The 24,408-nt window shown below is 40.2% G+C and overlaps 1 protein-coding gene and 1 pseudogene across 2 annotated transcripts; both read right to left on the reverse strand.

Moving 5' to 3' along the window:
- Positions 1-3,094: 3,094 nt before the first annotated feature.
- On the reverse strand, positions 3,095-7,615 carry dhrs13b.1 (dehydrogenase/reductase (SDR family) member 13b.1). Its single transcript, XM_077541337.1, has 5 exons — positions 7,346-7,615; positions 7,164-7,282; positions 5,987-6,110; positions 5,052-5,378; positions 3,095-3,613 (listed from the first exon to the last, which is right to left on the reverse strand). Exons 1-5 carry the CDS (start codon positions 7,470-7,472, stop codon positions 3,354-3,356), a joined length of 957 nt encoding a protein of 318 aa, XP_077397463.1. The 5' UTR covers positions 7,473-7,615; the 3' UTR covers positions 3,095-3,353.
- Positions 7,616-9,924: 2,309 nt separating this feature from the next.
- Positions 9,925-23,194, reverse strand: LOC144033523 (PHD finger protein 12-like; annotated as a pseudogene). The gene is made up of 15 exons (XR_013288002.1): positions 22,306-23,194; positions 21,199-21,380; positions 20,684-20,756; positions 19,145-19,601; positions 18,935-19,055; positions 17,865-17,997; positions 17,618-17,782; positions 16,005-16,148; positions 13,672-14,335; positions 13,031-13,129; positions 12,792-12,933; positions 12,608-12,700; positions 11,839-11,923; positions 11,636-11,772; positions 9,925-10,462 (listed from the first exon to the last, which is right to left on the reverse strand). The product of XR_013288002.1 is annotated as a PHD finger protein 12-like (transcript).
- Positions 23,195-24,408: the final 1,214 nt, after the last annotated feature.

Consider the following 24,408-nt stretch of genomic DNA (forward strand, 5'->3'; position numbering starts at 1 on the left):
ACACATACAAATGAGACATATAACGCTCGTAGGCATTTAGTGTAAGGGTGGGGGCGAGGTGGGTGGGGTGGGGGTGGTCACTATTTTTTTTTAACAAGTAATAATATTTAACAAGTAGTGGTAGTAATAATAATAATAAGTAACAAGTGCACGGTACGTGCTGCTTTGAAGACCCCATTTTTCTTTTATCGCTCAGTTCCTTCGACACAACAATAGCATTTTTAAAAAGGTAATAAACTGAAATGATAATCATTTCTTACGAGAAAAATATGAGATGCAAAAAATGTATTAGGGCAACGTTAGTCCCATGGTAACAGGTTGTATTATTAACCATGTTTCATCATTGTATGGATCGTTAGTGCAAGCTTAGTTTACACAACAAAAATGAATAAAATGATTTGCCCTCAAACAATATTTAAAAAAATATATATATATCTGCAATGTTTTGTTTTTATTATATTTTAAATTCACAAAAAGAAACGGATTTCGCTTACATTCCTTTAATTTACATCAATCATGTAATCACGTGATTGATCAATATTGGAGGTCATTCGTCTGTTGAGCACAGTAGTTGTGGCGGGTGTCTCGCAAGGACTGGTAAACCAGTTTGTCAGCAAGAGTAAACAAACCTGTTCGTGTTCGCTGACTTGGACGAAAGAGGAGTCCCCGGAGGAATGTTCCTGACCCTGTGTGGAGAAGTTGGTGTGGTCGTGTTGGACGTGCCTGGAATGTGCTAGTCTTCCCCCCCCCCCAATGGATTGGAAGTGATACAAGTTAACTAAAGTGGTAATAGCAAGACTTAGATTTGGACACAAGTTTAAACAGTTCACTTCTGAAAAGAAGGGATATCGTACAATATAAAATATGGAGAGAGGACAAATGATAATTCGGTTGGAAAAGAATTAAGAGCACACTGGCAAGCGGACGAATAAAGGACAGTGCTGGCAGTAGCATTTGATTCATGAAATATGACCACATCACAGCTTTGTGAGAAAGCAAAAAAAATTGCTTGGTTGTTTCTCTGCCAAAGGTTGCTCGCAGATGTAAATGCTTGAGTGGAATCCTCTTCTTTGCAGACCGGGCAGATTCCTGCTAGGCAAGTCATTGTGGAGAGCTTAGCTGAACTGGTTTCTTCTTTGTGTGAAGGGTTTCTGTCTGTTTCTTCTAGGATAAAAGTTGTCAATCAAGAGTACATACACAAAGACTTTTCGTTGAACCAAGACTTTTCCCATAATATTCCGCAATAGGTTGAGGATGAAGTTGGCAAGCGCATGTTTCGGTCTCTCTTCAGGTCTCTACTTATTTATTAGTACGAAAAATTTGTATACTGTAGTCAGGCTCTTCAAATTTTTTGGACGTGCTTTCAAACAGGCTTTGCCAATTTCTTTTTCAGACTTTCAAGCGATGTCTGGACTTCAGGCAGTCAAAGCATTAAACTTCTTCTCTTGAACAAACCTGCCTTGCTCCGACATCCTCTCAGCCATGTCTTAAATTCATAGTTGCGGACTGCGCTCTACCGTTTCAAAACAACGCTCGTGGCACCAGACCTTTTACCTGCTTTTGTCACACCTCATTTGCCCAGCGTGCAAAGCATACAGACAGATGTGTGGATAAAGTGAGCGTACAAATCTGCCCACACAAAGTATGGGGTTTATCAACCATCATTCACATTCCAGCAGGTGAATTCTGCAGCCTGGTTATCCTGTAAACATGTGAACATTATTTTTTGCTCTACTCATAGGAGCCAGCGCTTATAGTATGGGGAAATATTTGTCTCAAAATTATTCACACAAATGTGTTTTGAAGCCGTTCGTAGATGAACGAGAGGCGCCAATATGTCACTGATATTTTCTGCACAGTAGTATACTCAATCTTTCTGGCATTCAGTAAATAGTTCAACTGATAATATGCAGTGTCCTGGTTGTTATTATGAGTACAGTATAGCAAGCATTAAAGATAAAAGGAGAGGGCAGGGGTTCACTCAGACCCTTTCAATTGGTGCCGTGACCCGATTAGCGCAGATTGTAAGCAACATTGCCTTGTAGGGGACAACAGTACACGTGTAAGATTTTTGCATACAAAATGGGGTGGGGTCAACTGACCATTCAGCCAGTTCAACAGGTAGAGATACAAACTTTTGGTTCCGGCCACAGGTGGCAGTAGCGATTCAAAACCCAATTTTTTTGTGTCCTGTCGCTTGAAAGTCACTAAAACAGGCAGATTGTAGATGAGGCCTCCGAGCTCGACTGTCGTGTTGCTGCATGTGACCGTTTTCCATGCGTCTTCCTTTCTATCTGCACTCTTGCACATTTACCAGTTCAAACCAGTTAAGATCATCGGCTCACCACTTTGTCACATGGGCTCGGCACAGACAAACAAGACAGTGTAAGAGTGGAAAGAAACCATTTTGGACAAATTAGACCTTTAAGCAGAAAAGGCTTCACGGCTGTGTATTCGATCTTGCTGGCATCCAGTAAATAGTTCAACTGAGAATATGCAGTCTTCTGGAGAATATTATTAGTGAGCATTAAAGATAAAAGGACTGGGCACGATGTCACGATAAGGGCAATATCGTGATATTAAAACTGCCACAAAATCGTCGTCGTCATGTTCACAATATTTAAAAGGAACACATCTGTTTTAAAAAAAAAAGAAGTTAGGTTGATTTGTGCAGTTCTAGCACCCTCTAGTGGCTAGTTTATTAGTGCAGTTTAATTTTCATTAGGGAGGTTTTGGCCTTCTATGTTTAAAATCGATGCTAATTGTCAGATGAAGGGGAACCGAATTTGCTTGTGAAGCCATCAATGTGTGCTTGCATTACCAAGTAAGTGTCTCAATGTTGTTATTAGAAATTGGAGGTGGTTTATATGTATTGCCGTTATGTAGAAAAGCACAATATTGTGCTTTTTTTTTTTTTTTTAAGTATGAGCTCTCTTTTTCACAATATTGTGATCTTTTTTTAAATATCGCCAAAGCGCCCCACAATATCGTGATAATTATCGTATGGTGACCTTCATGCCGTGATAATATCGTATCGTGATGTTTGGATATCGTTACATCCCTAGTTGTTATCGTGCTATTTTAGTCCAACTGGTAGCATTTATCATTTATTTTGAGATCATGCAGGGCGAGATATTTGCTCATAAATTGCAGCGATTAATAGCGTAGCATTATTTCTATTTAAAATTGATGATCTCGTAAAGGCACAACTCAATCAGCTAAAACAAGTTGATGAATGTTTGATCTGGACACAGAATTTTTTTTTTTTATGTCAGGAGCAGTGAAGCAATTACAACACAACAGAAAGCTATTATGCTTGATTCCCATTCAACTAAAATCAACTGCGAATGAATTTATGCAAGACCACACATACGCTCGGTGAGTTCCCAAAGCTTCTTAGCTGCAGCGTCATCCTTTGCTTTCGAATAGACGTCCCGCACAGTGCAGTTGGAGAAGTAACGTCCGCTGAGAGGTTCAATTCCCTCCTGCAGAGCGCAGTGCAGAGTGGTCTGGCATCCCTGGACAGTGTTTTTGAAGAAGAAGGTGGTGATGGGCTTCAGGAGGATATGCAACAACGAGCTGGTGTTCCGGGCCAACTCTGAGTTGATGGCTCCTGGAAAAGGGAAAAATATGGCAAAAAGTCAAGGAAAAGAATGCTGCTTTTAACCTCTTTTCCTAAATATGCGGTAGCGCTGAACAGTATTTACCAAATTACAAACAAACAAACAGTATACAATATATTTGTAGACACCTCACCATTAATAAACTTGCAGGAACTGAAAATACCAAATGGACTTATTTCGGTGCTAAAACTGTAAAAAATAAACAAATGTTTATGTACAAGTACACTTGTTGTGCTCAGACGGAGAAATATACCGTTTTTTTGTTTTGTTTTTCTGTTAGAACAAGCTCCCGAAAAGTATTTGCCGAGACGCAACGACATCGAATACTCGCAGCCGTGCTAGAAAAAGTGCGATATAGAAAGCAGTCCTTTCACTTTGTTATGTAACATGCATGTTTGCGTGACGTGAAGTCCGACTGGTGGAACGACATGTCGTCACATTCCAAAAGTGTTATCGGAAATGTACTATTACAAAATCGATGTAAGGAGTCGTGATGGTTAGAATGTGACGTACGTCATGTCACGTGAGATAATGTACTGATGGAAGGTATCATTCATATATATATATATATATATATATATATATATATATATATATATATATATATATATATATATATATATATATATATATATATAGGGGTGGGACGATACGGGTAAACCACGATTCGATACTGTGATGATATTTGACTCACGATATCGATAATAGCACGATACATGATATCTACAATTTTTGATATATTGTCAAAACAATTTAGCAATATATCACGATATGTGACTGAAAAAGACAACAAATGCCCATAAAAAAAGGAAAATGTCTAATTATGCATTTATTTAATGCCCAAACTTCTGCATTGTGCCTCACTGCCTCTTAGTCTTTTAACTGTAAACATTGTAAAGTGAGACAAATTAAAGTGCATAAACATTTATAACATAACAATGCACAACGGGACACATGACATTGATATTTACTCTCAGTATCGATAATTCATTGCAACAGAAAGTGCAACAATATATTGTGATGTCGATTTTTTTTTCAGGCATCTGTTTGACTGCAGCATTCTTTAAATAATGCCTGCAAATGCTTTTTTTTTTTCGCCCCCAAACATTATCTGTCTTGTGAAGGAAAGGAATGTTAACAGGTGTGCCTATCGCCACCTACAGTCCTGTTTTTTTGTTGTTTTTTTTTTTTTGGTGGGGCTGGTATGCTGAGGGATTTGAAGTTGTAAGGTTATCAACATGTTATAATCATGCAGCAAGTTTTTTTGTTTTTTTTTGTTTTTCTCATGTTGACCTGGTTTGATGTTGGTGCTTATACGTTATCAAGATGAATGAATGCGTGTGAGATTTAGGAATCACATCATTTTATACTGATTTTCCGATTTACATCTTGGATCGAGTGTGTTCCCGGTAAATTCTCACTACTGACCTGGATGGAGGGAATAGCACGTGACTTTGGTTCCTTGCAGTCTCTTGGCCAACTCGTGCGTGAAGAGGACATTGCACAGCTTGCTGTCAGAGTAGACCCGAAGCACCTCCGAGAACGAAGTCCCCAGTCCCAGGGCTTTGTGTTGAGTTAGGCACTCAAAGTCAATTTTTCCAAAGTTATGTGCCATGGATGACACGTTGACCACTCGACTGGGTTGACACGCCTTCAGTCGCTCCAGCAAAAGGTTGGTTAAGAGGAAGTGGCCAACATGGTTGATGCCGAACATCATGCCAAAGCCGTCCTCTGTTCGACCCTGCATATAAAGTCCTAAGATAGAAACAGCAGTGCAGTAATTCTTCCTCTTTTTTTTGTGTATTTTACACAAACAACTTCATACATGCACAACAATAACTGAAAGGTGCATTGTGGAATTGGTCACTTTTTTTTTGTTTTGTTTTAGTGCCACCTCTGGCCGAAAGCATAACTGCAGCCTCTGTGTCCAGCTTGCGAGAACGTGCACTCAAATAAACTGGTTGGGGTTTTTTTCTTCGCAATTTTCTTACCGTCTGAGCAGAGGCTGCACTTACACTTTAGGCCAGAGGTGGCAGTCGCGAGTTAAAAATAAAAATAAAAAATGCAACGCACCTTTAAGCACATTTTCAACCTGAGCAAATCAGAAACCAACATCCTGGGACAGATAACTATCCTGAACTTTAAATGACATTTAGCACATACGGCTTGTAACACAACAATTATGAAACAATAATTATGCACGTCTACATAACACGACTTGCTGAAAGACCACCCACAGTAAGCCACTCCCATCCACAGTCTTTCATAACCAAGCTCAATTGCACTGTTCCAGGTCCTTCACAAAACAGACCCGGTTTTGGTGAGAATTCTCAAAAGTCGTAAAGTGCAATTAGCGCCCTTACCTGCATTGTTGATGAGAATGTCTAATCTGGTTTCACTTCTTAGGTAGTTTTCGGCAAAGCTGCGAACAGACTTAAGGTTCCCCAGATCCAACTGCATGAACACGACTTGACTGCTCCCACTCTCCTTTCAGAACCAATCAACAAGTTGGAAAGTATTTCACTGAATACACACACAATGTAGAATACAAAACATTTTGCCACATAATTGAAATACATCATCAAAACTATTCCTTTACAGCAGGGGTGTCCAAACTTTTTCATTTGAGGGCCACGTACAGAAAATCCCAAGGACGCAAGGGCCACATCATGTTATGATGAGAAATTGTGTTTAGTCCTAAAAATTGAACAAATAATTTGTTATATCAATAATTTGTTATGTCAATAATATGGCAGTAGGGTTATTATTTATAGTTTTGGAATTTTTCATTTTAGTTAGTTTTTATTAGTTTTCAGGGTGGTTCTGTTAGTTTTTATTGGTTTTTAGTTTAGTTTGTTAGTTTCGGCATTAGTATTAGTTTGTTGTTGTTTTTTTAATGTGTATTACTTGTGCGTAATATTTAAAAAACACCATGGGAGCAACGTCATCTTTTGGTGCTTTTCTATTGGCTGCTGCTGGATGACATCACTTCTGTGTGACATAATTTCAAAACGACATTATTCCGGTTTATATAAAAAATAAATCTACTAAAAATCACATTTCAAATCATCCCCAAAGGCTCATGCATTCAAATAATTACCAAAGACTAAAACGAAGGACATGTTTGCTATAATTATTGTTAGTTATAGTAAACATAAAATGTAGTTTCAATTACTTTTTGTTTTTAAAAAGCAGTTTCGTTTTTATTTTATTTCGGTAACAATATTGTTTTTTGAATTTTACGTTTTTTTTCCCATTTAGTTTTAGTGAACTAAAAGAACCTTTAATGGCACCTGTTTTTCGACACCTTCCCTTCTTACTTTGACCATCTCCAAACATTTTTGTTTTGTTTATTTGATTTGAACTGAGTCAAATGCCAATTTTTAGCATATGTCGCGGGCCACTGAAAGATGGACGGCGGGCCGCAAATGGCCCCCAGGCCGTAAGTTTGGACACCACTGCTTTACAGCGTATGCACTCTCGATGTAGTCATTTAAAAAAAAAATGTGTCTACAAAACAAAGCAAGAGATGTTTCTTACCCTCTTGACATCCGCAAGAGCAGCCTCTCCTCTCTGCCGACTCCGACAAGCCAGAATAACTCTGGCTCCTCTTTTAGCCAAGTCTATTGCTGTTGTTTTTCCAATCCCCGTGTTGCTACCTTGGGGTGACAAGAACGACATTCTTAACAATCCTACTAATAAAAGTCTTAAAGTGTTCTTACCGGTCACAATCACGGTCCTCCCATTCAGCTTTGCCTTGCTTGTGCATTGTTTCCCCTTCACAACAACCTGGCGGTAAACGTAAACACTTCCTACAACGACACCCAAAACCAGCAAGGTAATAAACATGTTGTCAAGTTTGAGAGACTACAAAACGAATAAAACTATCAGAACTTTAGTTGGGAAAGTAACTTGCGCTGATGGGACTTTCTTTCTGTGCTCTAATATGCTGAGAAAACTGACGAGACTCAAAAAAAAAAAAAAAAAAACGTTCAAACAAACACACCCACTTCCTGCCTGGGCGTGGCAATGTTTTCCTTGTTAATGGCTCACGGTAGACTGGAAGGACCAGAAATCAGCAACAGACAATAAAGCCAAGTCACAATGTTTATGGAGAGAAATTTGTGGCTGTATGCAATCAAAAGTTATTTGCAAAAAAAATGGCTGCTTTTGTTTACAAATCTAAAATATGTTCTTATAAACTATAAATTTTGTTACATATTCAGAAGTTATGTTTGCAAATCAACTATCTTGTGGACGTTTCCTCCTCTGAACAAAGTCAGAAGATCGGAGGGAGGAAACACCCAGAAAAATAGGAAGCACCGGAGTACTTTTGTGTCTTAGTTGCAGTATATCTTAAAAACAACCCTTATATGTTGTTTATTTTTGTCTAACCATTACGGTTGGCATAATCAGACACAAACATTTTTTTTAGACATATTAGCTAGCACAACTTTTTGCTCGTACCGTCCAAGCGATATTTTCTGTCACCTAAAAGCGGCAGTTCATTCTGAAATCTAAAAGACAAACAGAAAAAAAAATGTAGTTCGTTTTGCATTTATTCGCCTCAAAAGTTCATTTCCAACAAAACCAGTCGCCACTTATGTAAATAAACTGTCCGAATGAATGACTATCTGTGACACAGCCTCTTCTATCTGGGAATGCAGCAGTTGCCTTTATTTGCTTTTTGGATTTAGACCAGTACGCTGTAGACACCATTTCATATCTCGATATTTTTGCCAGACATCTTTGGTCTTTAGCATGAGACTTCGCATCATTTCACTTTTTTTTTTTTGTGGTGCCGTTTGTACTTTATGTTATTTGATTGATACTTATTTTGTTTACTTATTCACTTCACTCCCCTTTGATTTTCAATTTTTATTTCAGAAACTAAAATATAGCGGGAGTCGCAACTCGAAAAACGACCTGATTTTGGATTGCCGGAAGTTCTCACCGCATTTCTCATATTGGCCAGGAGATGGCGACAGCTTGGCGTCCGGAAACGATGGAGTGTTCTGGAATGATCCATCAATAGCTAGAATTCCACAAATGCTGAGTACACAGAAAGAGAAAAAGAAAGAAAGAAAGAAAGAAAAGAAAGAAAGGCAGGAAGGAAGAAAAATAAAAAGAGAAAGGGCAGTTGGTAGCCTCGTTTTTTTCCCTCGCGCATGCGCAAACTTAATGCGCACTTCGCTTATTACTGTCCCCGTGTTCAACATTCATACTCATTACAAATTTGACTGATTTTAACATTTTCACCTCCAACAATCCCATCTGTGAGCCTTGTATTGTGGTCCCAAGATATGATCCTCGGCAGTTACGATACTTGCAGCAAAAAAACAAAAAAAACAAAAAAACAAGGGCCACGACAAATTTAGTGAGCTTGTACTTAGAAAACCTTTATGTATTTACAGTTATGAGGAGACGAGAAGCTACAGAAAAAGAGTGCTTTATATACAGAGCAGCACAAGATGTTAAAATGGGAGCTAAAACCACACTGCATGTTGCAGATGGATGATAGCAGAGTACAGACTGTGAACAAGGTTTATCACAAAAAACTCTGGTAGTCTACACAATATCACAAATTTCATGGGCTGTACAGTTAAAAGCCAAAAAACGTGGTGGATCAACATGAAATTCGATGCTTCTCCAATCGAGAGGCATCGTATCGTATATATTACAAGATGTACATATCGTGTATGAGCATGTACAGTACATTACTGTTCAAAGGTCTGGGCTCAGCCAGACAATGTTGTTTTTTTTTAATGTACGTATGTAAGCATGTGTACAAATATACAAGAGTTTGGGTTCACTTAGAAAAGTCCTTATTTTTGTAAGAAAACCAGTTTTGACCACGTTGGCAATGTCTGCCCTCGACTGTTCGATTTGATCAATTCACCATTTAAAAGAGTGTTTCACTTACAAAAGAAAAAGTACATTTCCAAGTGACTTTCGGACATTTCTCGATGACCCCAAATTTGTGGTCAGTAGTGTACCTTGTCATACAAATCGAGCTACCCGTGGCGCAAAAAAAGGCAGCTGAAGAAATAAAGAAAAACGACAAAATTCGACATTTGTGTTAAACTGACTGACAAAAGAAAGGTTACATCATCGTACGTAATATACTGGCAAAAAAATAATTGAGCACAGACTACTCTTTTTTTGCTCAAAGTCGGTCTAAGACAAACAGAAGGTTGATGTCAGTCATTCGAAAATATAAGATTGTCAATTATACTCCAGAGTTCATGCAAATATAGAAATCATTAACAATGACCTAAAAAAAAAAAAAAAAAAAAAAAAAAAAAAAAAAAAAAAAAAATGCCGGTACATTTTCCCTGTCCATGAGCCAACCGCGCAGCTTTTACCATTATTGTATGTCGCAGAAGGTGCGAAACAAAACCAGAGGGAGGCTGTGGTTTCCTATTTTGCGTTACGGGGCAGAGTCGGACGGCGCCGTCTCCATCTCATCCTGGCTGGAAGGGCTGCTGGCGGCGGCGCGGGGCGGCGGTAGAGTGGTGGCGTGCGCGAGGCCGAAAGCGCCGCCGCTGGTGCAACCGCCGGCGGGCGCGGCAGCGGCAGCGTCTTCCTCCTTCGGTTGCTTACTGGCGAACTCGGTGATGCTGAAGACAAACTGGAGGCAGCCCAGTTTGATGCAGCTGCCGTGGTGGAGCATGGCCGTGCCCTCCCAGCCTGCTCCGCTGCCTCCGATCAGGCTGGAGCTGCTTGCCTTGCAGCCGCATACGTGCTGCAAGCCGCCTCGAGGGTGGCTGCTCATCACTCCGCCCGCTGGGAGCGATCCCACCACTGATGCGGGACCTTCTTCGCCCGCCCACTTCTTGCTGCGTCCTGGGGGGGGGGGGGGGGGGGGGGGAACAAAAAACAAAAACAAACAACATGAATCAAAGGCATAAATATGTTTTTTTTTTTTTTAATTCACAATAATGTGTAAAAAAAAAAAAAAAACCTCGATACGATTTTCCCTTTCATCTGACGATTAGCATAGATTTTAAACATAAAAGGGCCAAAACATCCGTTATGAAAATTAAACTGCACTAAAAAACTTAGCCACAAGACGGTGCTAGAACTGCACAAATGGAAATCGACCTGACTTTAACAGATGTGCTGCTTTTAATATTGCGACATGACGACGACGATCTTGTGGCAGTTATCGCGATATCACGATATTGCCGTTATCGTTACATCGCCAGCTGTTACGCCATGACACGCTGCCTGGGAACAGGTTCACAAAAAAATAAAAGCCCTTAACTCATTCACTCGCCGCCATTTTCACATTTCTCAGTCCCGTTCGCTCCCGACTGTTTTACCGGATTTTGACTGATTTTGCAAGGCCCACAGAATATCGTGTTCTACGGCTATAAAAGCACGGAACCGATCAAAAGAAAGATTAAAGTCTCTTCTTTCATCAGGAAAAAAAAAAGTATGTTTCTTTCTGTTTCCGTTTTGCAGCAATTAGCATTAGAAGAGAGCTAAGTTTCGTCAGTGTTCACAAATCTATTTAAAATTGTAAGTAATTGAGTTTTTTTTTCAACATGGCCCTGGTTGATCTCCTTTGCTCTGCTGCCACCTGCTGGCCGTTTGTGTAATAACACATTTCTGCAACCGTTCTTTGCAGTTGAGAGGCTGCATCAAAGCCTTCTGTATGCTCTAGCATAAAAAAACCAAAATAAAAAAAAACGTATAAATACGTCTCTGGGACACTTACAACATTTAAAAAAAAAAACAACAACAACGTATTTTTACACGTTATTGGGAGCCAACGAGTTAAAAGCACTGATCTCCATTTGGTAAGGAAAGGTTTTTTGTTTTTTTTAAGGTGGCTTTTTAGATTCCCTGGAATGCTTGCCCCGTTGCTGGGGAAAAAAAAAAAAAAAAAAAAAAGTCCTAGAGGAAACACTCGCATGGTATACATATATAATACGGTTGGGCTGATTTTGGGTCATTTCATCATCACTTGACAAGAACGCTCATTTTGTGAATCAAGTCCAACTTACGATGATGCCTTGGACTTTGCCACCAGGCCACTGGGTGGCGTTGGCGAGGCTTTCTCCGAGAAGTCGCAGGAGTAAAGGACGTTGTCCACTGTGGTGCCATGCTCGCTGTAGTTTAGCAACTCATAATGTTTGGTGTTCTACAAAGAAACGTATTCGTTAAATAATCACATGAACACCAATGATCATTAAAACCGCTTGGCTTCCTCATCGTAGAATATGCAAGCATGTTTCCCCGATATGAAGTTGCAATGACCATAGTTTGGAAGGCACACATCCATGTCAGCACCTTTAGAATAATTACAAATACATCAATGAATAAATACCTCAATAAATAATAATTGGGAAATAAGAGATAGACCGATATGGTTTTTGCGGGGCCGATACCAATGCCGATTATAATGCCAAGGAGACTGATAACTTAATATTTGGAGCCACATATTCATTTCCAGTTAAAAAAAATAAATAAATAAAAATAATCGCTGACCACAAATTCTTACAGCATTTTCAAACATAAAAAAAACAAAAAAAAAAAAACAAGATGTCTTCTATTTTTTCATATATTGAATCAATTATTTAAAAAGACGGCAATATAGGGCTGTGCGATACGACAAAAAAAAAAAAAAAAAAAAGAAAAAGTATCACATTTTAAGTATTAATATTAGCAGCTATGTTTTTTTTTTTTAAATCTATTCAAAATAAGGATCAGAAAAAGAAAAAGGCTGAATTGAATTGAATTAATTTGAAATATAATACTCAACCTTTAACTCTTTGACCGCCAAAAACGTTTCATAACGATTAGTAAAATCAAGATGTATGCTGCCATAAACGGTAAATGACGTAACTATGTTTTTTTTTTTTTGTTTTTTTTTTTTTAAATCTGAGTATTTAGATATGTATCAAATCTGGTTTCTTCCAGATATTTCCAACCTCTTAACACAAAACAAGATTGTGACGACGTCATCATGTCTTACCGATCCGATGTATAACGTCCTATAGCACATGCTAACAGCTTTTCTTTTCCCGTCAGCGGGTAGAAAACTGCTCGGGCCTGCAACTTCTTCTGATCTGCAAAAAAAAAAAAAAAAAAAGTGACTCAAGATGAAATCTTTGGAATCGTTGCATGAAATCAAACGTCGTCGTAATGTTGAAGACTTACAGTCGGGGAGAGTCGGAGGCGGTTTGGGAGCGTTGCTGGCGTCGGTGGGTAAAGTGCTGGCAGCTTTACAGGGGAAAAGCTGCTGGATCCTCTGCCATGCCAATAACTTGATCATCTCGTATCGAGCTTGCCAGCTCGATCTCTAAAATATAGGCATAAAAAAATATATATATATATATATATGACGATATCATCATATTCGGCTTGTGGAATCCCCCAACCAAGATGAATGTACCTACCCCCATTATCATCCCTGCAATCTTTCATGCAGAGATTAGAGATGGAGGAACGTGAACTGGACAGCAAAGAGTCTGCAAGTCCCAAGCCGACCTTCACATCTGCAGAAAACACCAAGACAGATTGAGGCAGAGATGACACCGAGACCTTAAAATGAGCTCAATTTTTCCATTTTATTATTATTATTAATTCAATCTCTGGTGTAATAACCTTATTTATTGATTGATTGAATTTTTTTTTATCATTTTATTATCTGTTCTCATTGCTGCTGGGCATGTAAATTTCCCAGAGGGAGCCACCTCAAAGGGATCAATAAAGTCTAAGTCGAATTCAGAAGCTGTAATTTTGAAAATGTTCATCACTTCCCAGCTTGAAATGTTTTGGGTTTATTTCTTTTTTTTTTTACTGCAGAACTACAAACCGGATAGTTTTTTTTTTTTTATATGCAACACCTCAAATAACACCTTCATAACTGCACAGTTGAGCTTACTCGGTTCTATCTTGTCTGTAAACAAATACAGTGCAGCTCAGCCTTTAGTGACCAGACGTCACGCTGTTGCTAGCAAGAAACTTTTTGGCGGTATGTCAAACGAGTTTGTGACAAAAAAGGGAGTTGGTCAACTCTTGCTTATTTATCGCGTACCTGCAGTTGGCGACGACGAGTCGGCGTCGCTCGAACGGCGCACTTGGCTGGTTTTGAGGTCGTTCACACGCTCTGGCTCCAGTTCTGCCTGGCTCGTATGGTTCTGCTGGTTGCTGCGAGGGCACGCGGTTGTGGATCCGGGGTGGCGTTTTGGAGCGCACGCCTCCGCCGCCGCCGCCGTCGTGCTCTCGGGCTCCGTTTTCAGTGTTTCCGTTTCCACGTGATTGGCCAGGTCGGGGGCGGCGGCCGAGTCAAGGTCGTCCGCGCGGGGCTTCAGTCTGTGCTGCGGGACTTCACGGACGCGACGCTGGGACTCGCTGTTGCAGTCCGACGGTCCGTTTGCTTTGGAAGGGTTACATTCCTCCGGCACGGGCCCGTTATGGTGACTGCAGTTCCGGCATGGCGGCGTGCCGCGGAAAGCGGCAGCCCGCGTTGAGGACCCCTCGTGGTCGTCGGGTGTACTGCAGAGTTGAGAGTAGGGGCCAGGGGAAGTCCTTTGTAAAGAGGGTCGACTCGGCACGTCGTCTGATGGACACGATTTACAGCCGCCTTTATTGTCCGAGTCCGACTGAGGCGACGACGGCGGCGCGGATGAAGCGTCGCTGGGCTTGGTGGACAAGTGTCGCATGATGCTGCACTGGAGGGCAATGACATCCTGAAGCCACTGTTTGAAACATGAAGACAAAATTCACACGACAAATTTTAAATTCTATTTAATGCGAGTGTCATTTTCATAGACTATAAAATCAGAGAAAAAACATCATTTGCAACCATGGAGAACAGTGGCGCCCAAACTACGGCCCGGGGGCCATTTGCGGCCCGCCGGCCATTTTTCAGTGGCCCACGGCATATGCTAAAAAAATGGCATTTGTCTCAGTTCAAATAAATTAACTCATTCACTCCCAAAAACGTATTTATACGTTTTTTAGGTTTTTGTTTGCTAGTTTTTGTATGAAGGCTTCGATGCAGTTTCTGACCTGAAGTGGTCGCTTAAAGCGATGTTAGTTATTACCACAAAAAAAAAAAAAAAAAAAAAATTAACAGCAAAGTATAAGAGATCAACCAGGTCCATGTTGCAACAAGCTCTTTTTCCCAGTATTTTCAACAGGTTTGTGAATAATGATGAAACTTAGCTAATTCTAATGCTAATTGCTACAAAACATAAAAACTGGTAAAAAATATACTGTACTTTTTTTGCTCTTTTTTTTTTCCCCCTGATGAAAGAAGAGACACATTTTTCTTTTGGTAGGTTCCATGTTTTTATAGCAATAGTACATGAAAATGGCTGGGAGTGAATGAGTTAATAAAAACAAAAATGTTTGGAGATGGTCAAAGTAAGACTGGAGGGTGTCAAAAAACACAGGTGCCCATTAAAGGTTATTTTAGTTCACTAAAACTAATAATAATAAAAAAAAAACTAAAACTAAAATTCAAAAAAACAATATTGTTACCGAAATAAAATAAAAACGAAAATGCTTTTTAAAAAAAAAAACGATAACTGAAATTGCATTTTATGTTTACAAAACTAACTATAATTATTCCAAACATGTCCTTCGTTTTAGTCTTTGGTAATTAATTTAATAATGCATGAGCCTTTGGGGATGATTTGAAATGTGATTTTTAGTAGATTTATTTTGATATAAACCGGAATAATAACGTTTGAAAGTATGTCACACAGAAGTGACGTCATCTAGTAGCAGCCAATAGAAAAGCACCAAAAGATGACATTGCTCCGATGGCGTTTTTTTCTTTCTTTAAATATTGTGCACAAATAATACACATTTAAAAAAAACAAAAAAAAACTAATACTAATACTGAACTAAAACTAAGCATTTTTTAAAGAACTAAACTAATAAAAACTAACTCAAACGAAAAATTCCAAAATGCTCTCATACTTGTTCAAATAAACACTGACGGTGATACTGTCAATTTGATTGTTGATCCAACGCAATATGAATATCGTTGGAGGGAACGGCAATCTATTTCAATTGGTACACCAAAACTGTAAAATTGTGTATGCTCGCGAAAACGTGAACATAAGCGGGCCAATCTGCACTCAGTCGAGTCCCAGTCCTGCCCTGCCTATGAGCAGTGTGACTTTTATTTAGCATTATTGAAATTCATTGAACGTTCAGATTCCTTTAGAAACGCATTAAGTGGCATCAAAGAATCGATTGTTTCTCGCACACGTTAACATTTTCTGAAAGGTGTCTGAGACATAACAACCGAGTGCCGTTCCAGTTTCATGCTTTAGCTTGAAAAGCTACATTAGACAAAGACAATGATTTCATCCCGTTTTTTTTTTTTTTTTTTGTTTTTTTTCCCCATCCTACCTCCTGCTGCTCAGCTTCGGTGGTGAGGTGCTTTGTGGACTTGTGTTCGGGGACGCCACTACAAACCAGCTCCAACTGGCGCACCCCTGCAGGATGGAGAATGGAGGGCGGATTCCTGTACTGAGACTTGATGGAGTCTGGTACCTGAAACCAAACAGCAACTGTTAGAAAAAAAAAGAACAAAAAAAAAACAGTGTAGAAGATGCACAACAAAAGACACAACAGACCCCTTCCGTGCGCTGTCACCTTAAATGGAAATTCAATTAATCAGTTCCAGCCGATCATATTGCAGCCTCGAGTCGGTGGATTTTCAAATTTCATAATGATGCTAGTAGGCTGCCAAGTCTTTATTAATTGGACGCAAAATTTCTGGTACTGTACATAAATCCAACATCAGAATTACAACTGGTTGGCAGAGATGGCAAATTCAGGTCCAGAAAGTAAATACCCAGCCACGGTTTGGCTTTAGCCCCTTGTGCTAGCTATAGCTAGCTAGCTCACTCGCAGGTACCTGAGAACTGGGGAGCTAGTAGCTCGGGCGCTCGCTATCTAACAGGACTACAAAATCCGGAGCGAAAGGATTATGCTCGAAATGACATGAAATACACAACATATTACAGCTAGCAAGCTCCCTAGCTAGCTCCCTCCCCGGTACTTGGCTACCTGCTAGGGAGTTAGCTAGCTAGATAGCTAGCACAAGGGGCTAAAGCCAAACTGTGGCAGGGTTTTTACTTTCTGGACCTGGATTTGCCACCTCTGCTGGTTGGAAATCACTATGTTCATAAATGAGATGTTTTGTTTCAAACGGGAAAAATGCTACAGTACATAAGCCAATTTATTTGTAATATGGCAGTAGGGTTATTATAGATTTGGATTTTTTTTAAAGTTTAGTTTTTGTTTTGAGTTTTGTTTTTTAAATTCAGTTAGTTTTAATTAGTTGTCAGGGCGTTTTTATTAGTTTTAGTTCTTTCATAAATGCTTAGTTTAGTATTAGTTTTATTTTATTTTTTATTTTTTTGTTTTTTAATGTGTATTACTTGTGCTCAATATTTAAAAAACACCATGGGAGTGACGTCATCTGAAGGTGCTTTTCTATTGGTTGCTGCTAGATGATGTCACTTCTATGTGACATACTTTCAAATCTCATTATTCTGGTTTAGATCAAAATAAATCTACCAAAAATTACATTGAAAGTCATCCACAAAGTCTCATTCATAAAATTGATTACCAAAGACTAAAATGAAGGAAATTTTTGCCGTCATTTTAGTTAGATTTAGTTTTGTAAACATAAAATGTAATTTCAGTTAGTTTTCGTTTTTTTTTAAACAGCATTTTCCTTTTTATTTTATTTCGTTAAGGAAATTGCTTTTTGAATTTTGTTATTTCGTTAGTTTTTGTAGATAGGTGCCAGCACCCCCTCCCCGCGACCCTTGTGAGGAATAAGCGGTCAAGAAAATGGATGGATTATAAACAACTTCCTTGCTGAAGCTGTTGCCACCTTGAATCGACCTCAGATAAGCAGTAGTTGATGGATGGATGGATGGATGGATGGATGGATGGATGGATGGATGATCTGAACCAATGGAAAAAAACATATTATATGTGCGCTGTACCTTGATCGTCTTTTTTTTGTACTGCTGAGTGGTCCAACAGTTTGGCGAGTACTGCCGATGAACTCTGCGCAGGAAGTCCAACTTGACGGCATGTTGGGACATTCTGTCCTGAAAGTCATCAAAAAGCTGACACCGACTGGACAGGCTCAGGCTCTTCTGACTTAGCTGTCCAACAAAAACAACAAAAGAAACAAAAATAAGCATCGTGTTTAAACAGAGAAAAAGACGTTCACTTGCAGTTCCGCACCACTAAATGCTCAACGTGATTTGGGCACATCCATTTGCCAGCAGGTAAAGCTGTAAGCGGCGGGTCCAGACAGTCCGTGTGGAACAGGAGAGGACAGTAGTCGCACTGGATCAAGGGAGCCAACCGGCAACTCCTTCAGAAAGTCGGAAAACACGATTATTGCAAAACTGCCGAGAATATAAAACGGATCTGTGCATAAACTTCCCTCCATAATTACTGCCACTCCTGGTTAAGATGTGTTATTTAGCTTCTAATAAAAAGACTCAAATAAAAATAAAAAAAACAGAGGAAATCCAAATTTGAAGTGTATTTGTTCAGTGGGGAAAAAAAAAAAAAAAAAAAAATCCCACATAAGCAAATACCGTATTTTCCGTACTATAAGGCGCACCTAAAAGCCTTCAATTTTTCCAAAAGCTGACCATGCGCCTTATAATTCTTATATATGGATCAATATTGAGCCACAACAGGTCTCGCTGTCAAGACGCTATCGGTGACCCGCCATCTTGGATCGCTAGCTAATACTAATACTTGACCTCAGAGAAAATAATAAAACAGCTGTTTATTGATTTCGGGAGTGAATCGGAGTTGTCAGAAAGCTGGTTTGTAATCTCTTCATAAAGTTTGACTGACCTATCTGACTGTTTTGTTGACATTCCTTTTAGCGCAGCACCGTCTAATGGACGCATAACGTAACCCCAGCCTCGACTGTAGCGCCTTATATATGAAAAAGAAGTTTTAAAATATGTCATTCATTGAAGGTGCGCCTTATAGTGCGGAAAATACGGTACTTTGTTCAACCCCTTTTTCGAACAAACCAGCAACTAAATCTTCCTATCATGTTTCATAAGAGGCGGGAGAATACAGAAAGTGGGATCTCCATTCCACTTTGCACACTCGTTTGCAATCGGGTCGAGACGGCCATGGGAGGAGCTTGATCGTGTCTGGTGAAACATGTCTACAATTATCAGTATGAGACGCATTTTTTTTTAAGGCTTCGAACTCATCATAACCAATCGGGTGTCAGCAATTACGGAGGACACTGCATGTCTGTAGATGCGACATTAGAATACCTGTTACACGAAAAACAGACTTTGACTGGTAACGGTACCAGACCATTGGGATCTAATTCATATTGGGGTCGCCTGAACGGTTTCCCAAGTAATTCCTCTTTTCTCCTTCGTTTGCTGCTGCCTGAATACAGATGAAAGGTTTGTTATCAAACTGCGTCAAGGGCTGGACTCATTTGAACAGAGAAGACGTTATTTTAGATTCGAACTAACCTGGCAACGCGGTGGTGCACGTAAGTTCACTGGGTAGCTGGAACTGTGTGGGATTTCTCTCCATCGCGGCTGCAATGAGCAGCTGGAAGGGCCGCTTGAGAAGACGCGGGGCTGGAGAAGACATTACGGAAGTCTCCAGCTCAGTGCCCTGAACGTCATCGTCGGGCTCAGCGGCCTCATCGTCGACGTCATTCTGCTCCTCTGAGGGGGTAGGGGTCGACGAAGTGTTGGAAGTTGGCGTGCCCGGCCGGCTGCTTGGTCTGCTGCTACTCCTACGGTCCAAGAGGCGTACCTGGGCCACGCGAAGACCGGGCCCCGCTGCTCCGGCCCCCGGGGGAAGGCCGTCGAGGCGCAGTGGCCCGGCGCCAAGCTCCAGCTCCATAGATGGAGAGGAGGAGCGCTTAGCCGAGGACTTTTCCAGCAGGCCGTTGGTCTGTTCAGACTTTTGCTCTCGCTTCTGAAGGAGACAATTAGGAAATACATGAAAGGTGCAGTTTGACGGTATCACTCAGGAAAATGCACTTCTTAACTCATTCACTGCCATTGACGGAAAAAGACGTCAAATGATGCATTTTTTTTTTTTTTTTTTTTTTTGCTGGTCTGGCAATGAATATGTTAATAAATAACTTAAAAAAAAAAATCAAAGTGGCCCTTGTAGCTTTCTATTTTTCTGTCTGTGGCCCTCAGAGGAAAAAGTTTGGACACCCCTGCTGTACATTATATCAACAATTTATATTTGCTTCATTGATTTTTACCACGTTTAACTCATTCACTGCCATTGACGGAAAAAAGACGTCAAATGATGCATTTATCTGCTGGTCTGGCAATGAATGTGTTAAATACCGGATTTAAACAAACAAACTACTTCTCCATTTACAGATCTGGGCTTCTCTTCATGTCTGGTGGTGATTTTGTCCTAAACCCCAACCAAGCCTGTATTTTGCCAGTCTGTGTTTGTTTTGTAAACAGCGGGACGTTTCTGTGGAAAGACGGTGTTCACACCCCTCCAGCCAATCGCAGAGCAGGGGGGTGGAGCGTCGCAAACGGGGCCGGGCGAATTTGAAAACACGCATGGATTATTACTTTTTTTCACTCACTCATTCACACATGTAAGCTTCTGTGAGTGAGTGAGTGAGTGAGTGAAAAAAAAAGAAATCCGTGAGTGCTTTCAAATTGCCGCGGGAGTGACGTCACGCAGCCGACACGTTCCGACGCTCCACCCCCCTGCTCTGCGATTGGCTGGAGCGGTGTAAACACCGTCTTTCCACAGAAACGTCCCGCTGTTTACAAAACAAACACAGACTGGCAAAATACAGGCTTGGTTGGGGTTTGGGACAAAATCACCACCACAAATGAAGACAAGCCCTGATCTGTAAATTGAGAAGTAGTTTGTTTGTTTAAATCCTGTATTTAAAAAGTGCCTTTTCCAGAGTGAAACCAGCAGACTGGACCTTTAAATCTTGATCAGGACACTGTTTTGTCTTAAGCTCAAACAGGTTTGGTGGAGGGCTAAAATGCTATCAGCGAACTAGCACACACCTTTTTTCGAACATTGCAGCGGTGACACATCCATTCTCCTGGAGGAAGCATCTCCTCACTCAGGGGCGGGTCGCTGAGGTTCAAACAATCCATAAAATAAGCCAGTTGTCGGTTTTTAAACAGAATAACATACATGCCTGGTGTTAAATTAGAATTAAAGAAACATCACAAGTCAAAATAAATTGTGCCCAACTTGGCAAGGAAATCTCCTGATAATCTTCATCTACTTGAACACATTTAAGTATGTTTTAGAAATGCTTGCCGATGAGCAAAAGCATGGCTTGCGCCAACCGACGTCCGGCAATTGCATTCGTCGTTTGTTGGCGGGGGAAGTCAGTGAAATTGACGTGATGATGTAATGATGGGATAAAAAAAAAAAATTCCGAGTAGGGGTGGGTGATGTGGCCTAAAAAATGATATCACGACATTTCAGAGAAATTTGCAGTGACGACGTTAGTAGTAATTACTGAATAATATATTTGTTTATTTCAGATTGAGATGAAATGATAACTTACCAGCACTGGAGGTGGAACGCTGCCGGGCAGTGATCACAGCACAACAAATCCCCTCCTTCTCGACAACTATCGCAGGTGTCGTGGTTGGTGGCCCTTCCGCTTCTCCGGACGTCTCTACCCAACTTTCGACTTCTCTTTTCAGCCTCCTCAGACTTCGGGGGCGCCAGAAGAGTCTGAATTTGCTGCGGATGTATTTCACACTAATCAGTCACTAGTTTCCAGTTTATTGCACTTATATATTCCATTTCGCATTATGTCCACGGTTGCCATTCCAAGCGAGGCTCGGAGATCCGGGTCGTTAACTGACTGTGGTCAGGCCACCTTCCACACGGAAGGATGAAGTCAAGCCAGGTCTCATTTGCAGACTTTTATTTTGAAATACACCTCCAGATTTGTTTGTCTTGGGGTGGTGTAGTATCCCAAAGAGAGCTGACCTGGTCTCGGGACAACAAAATGTGAATTTTTATTTGATTTTTTTTGTATAATGCGTATTGGTCGAAATTGCATATTTCACATGCGTTTTCTTTTGAAATGCAACGTCACAGCTGAATGACCACCCAGGGTGGTCTATTGTCCCATAGGGTTGGTCTGGTTTCGGGATAACGAAACATTAATCTATTTTTTATTTTATTTTATCACAGTTATTGATGCAAATTTTAAGTTAACGTCATTTTCTAACTCAACTTCTGAATTCCTCTGGGTACAATCCTGACACAGTTTGCATTCTTCCTAGGAGGGCTGGTTCCATGAAAACCTTAGACATTATTTCACAACATTATTTTAAACCCAAAGCACTGATGCATCAGTTGTACAGCTTTTATTTTGAAGGCGGCCAACGCAGCTCGTCGTCGGCGTTACCGTAATGTACCGTATTAACAATCGTCGTGGCGGCTGGCTTGACTTCGTCTTTCCTTGTGAGTGCTGGCCTGACCACACTAACAGTGGCCTCCTTAACCCCTTTCTCTAGCTTGCTAGGAAAGACAATACAACACACCAGGGCGCTCTAAATATACAAATTTAATTATCTGTGTATTGTAATCGATATGAACACATACATTTCTAAGAATACTAGAATGTAAAATGGGCTTCTGGGCCGAGAAACCTTACCTCCATTAAGCCCCCAGATGTATCCAGATCGTACACAATCGTCGGGGTCTCCATTTTGTTCCACATTCATCCAGGGCAAAATGAACAAATTCAATGGGCGATCGCAATTACGGCTGGACACACGATAATGAGTGCTCGTCCAAAAACGTCGCTGAACGTATTTTAAAATGAATTGGACAACAGACTGCTGCCCAAGAAACGCTAGCAAGCGTTAGCCGGCTAATGGGCTAACGACGACGTCAAGTAGTCAAGGTTGCGGGGCTAGCGGACTCGTTAGCTCGTCTTAGGTGCCACACAACAACAAAACTGAGCGACAATCGCATGTAAAAACACTGGATTATTTGTGCCACCTTTTAACGGTAAGAGCAATCCAATATGGCGTATCTTGTATCCAAAAACGCCCGTTGTTTGCTACAAAACCTCCATCTGCGGCCTAGCTGACCAGCCATGATTCTTGTTTCTGCTTCTGCAAAAACGAGCCTTGTAAATCTGCAAACCACTCCGCTCCCATTGTCAGCAAGAGGACGTAGTTCCAAAACATAACCACAAAAACAAGCGGATGCGACACAAGCTGCACGACTTCCAAAAGCGCTTGCAATATAATCCGCTGAAAATGTCAGCCAAGATGCCAATTTTGATGGTGTTATTGTTGTGAAAACGGCAGTGCATCTACACTGGCTGCTAGCAACATCCTCTCTCCCCTTTGGCGCAACCGCGAATCGCCGGCCGAGCATGCGCAGTGGAACGGATGCGCTCAGGACAAGAGGGCGAATTCTCATTTTGGTTTGTGCATGTTTTGAGTTATTTCCGGTTACAGTAGTTCGTGTAACAGAGCAAACAAATGCCGATGAATTCACCACTTTCTGACTTATAGCAAATTCCTTTAAAAAACAAACAAAAAAACTTTACACTGTGAAAACCGCTCAAAATGCAGCAAATGTTCTTTGTCAAACATTCACCATACGACAAGACGACATTGTTGACATTTTGATCTTTCGACTGCAGCAGCGTCACTACTCGCTACAATTGAATAATTAAGACACAAAAACACATTTGACAACATAATGAATGACATACGTACATATACCTATATATAACAATATGTAGTTATTCATGTACCAATGATCTATTAAATTGTTGCATAACTTGCATTTAATTCACTAGTTGTCGAGAATTAAAAATATACCTGTTATTCAATAGCTTTTCACATCTGGATTTTCAACATCAAAACTAAATATGTGACACTGATAAGATATGTTTAACCGTGACTATCTGAAAACATATATAGAGTGCACATAGGCGGCAGGGCCGCCTGCCAAGAGCTTCCTGTGGTACTGTTATTTTACCAATAGATGGCGGTGTTGCTCTATTGCAACACTTCATGTCTCGATTGTCCAGCCCCAGCTTGAAGTATTGTACAGAATGTCCCGCCTTTCACAGGCCAATTACCGTGAAGCAGTCCCAGATTGATATTGTGGAAAACTCCCCTGAGTGAAGTCAAATCAAACTTTATTTATATAGCAACTTATCATATACAAAAAAAAAAAAAAAACTCAAAAGTGCTTTACACCTAAAAAAAAAAAAAAGAAAACCGGCTAAATTTGTAGCGCACCTATTTTGTTAATTTTTTCGACATTTAATATTATGAGGACGTCTTCAAAAATGTATATCCACTGCACTTGCTCATCCTGCTTTTTCTAATCAATCAATTATTTGCATCATTTAAAATGGGAAAAAATGACCGACTGCATATGTAAACATTTATTAAATGTTTTACTTCAATGCATGTCGTTATGTTTATTGCTCAAACTCCAACAGCTCCCTTTAACGTAACCATCCGCTGTCGGTCAATATTAATAGTGTGATTAATCTGTGGTAATACAATGATTAATGCGATATTTTTTTTTTGTGATTAATTAATTAGTTAACGTTTTAACTTTGATAGCACTAGTTTTAACAAATATCAACAAAGAACAGTTGATATTTTACAGCAGTTTTCATGCAAATCATGAACACAAAAGTTAGAAACGGTAACGAATATACCGTCAAATTGAACATTTTGATTATAATTCAAATAAAAACGACATTTTACTGTTTACTAGA

Source organism: Festucalex cinctus, chromosome 13 (assembly GCF_051991245.1).
Source record: "Festucalex cinctus isolate MCC-2025b chromosome 13, RoL_Fcin_1.0, whole genome shotgun sequence".
NCBI classification, from domain to species: domain Eukaryota; kingdom Metazoa; phylum Chordata; class Actinopteri; order Syngnathiformes; family Syngnathidae; genus Festucalex; species Festucalex cinctus.

What these genes read in the sequence shown, in the direction of transcription:
- dhrs13b.1 (XM_077541337.1), bottom strand. Translation starts at nt 7,472, where the DNA reads ATGTTTATTACCTTGCTGGTTTTGGGTGTCGTTGTAGGAAGTGTTTAC. An exon ending in GAGGACCGTGATTGTGACCG is followed by an intron (nt 7,283 to 7,345) that starts GTAAGAACACTT and finishes TGTCACCCCAAG; the next exon opens with GTAGCAACACGGGGATTGGA. An exon ending in GTGCTATTCCCTCCATCCAG is followed by an intron (nt 3,614 to 5,051) that starts GTCAGTAGTGAG and finishes TCCCTTTTCCAG; the next exon opens with GAGCCATCAACTCAGAGTTG.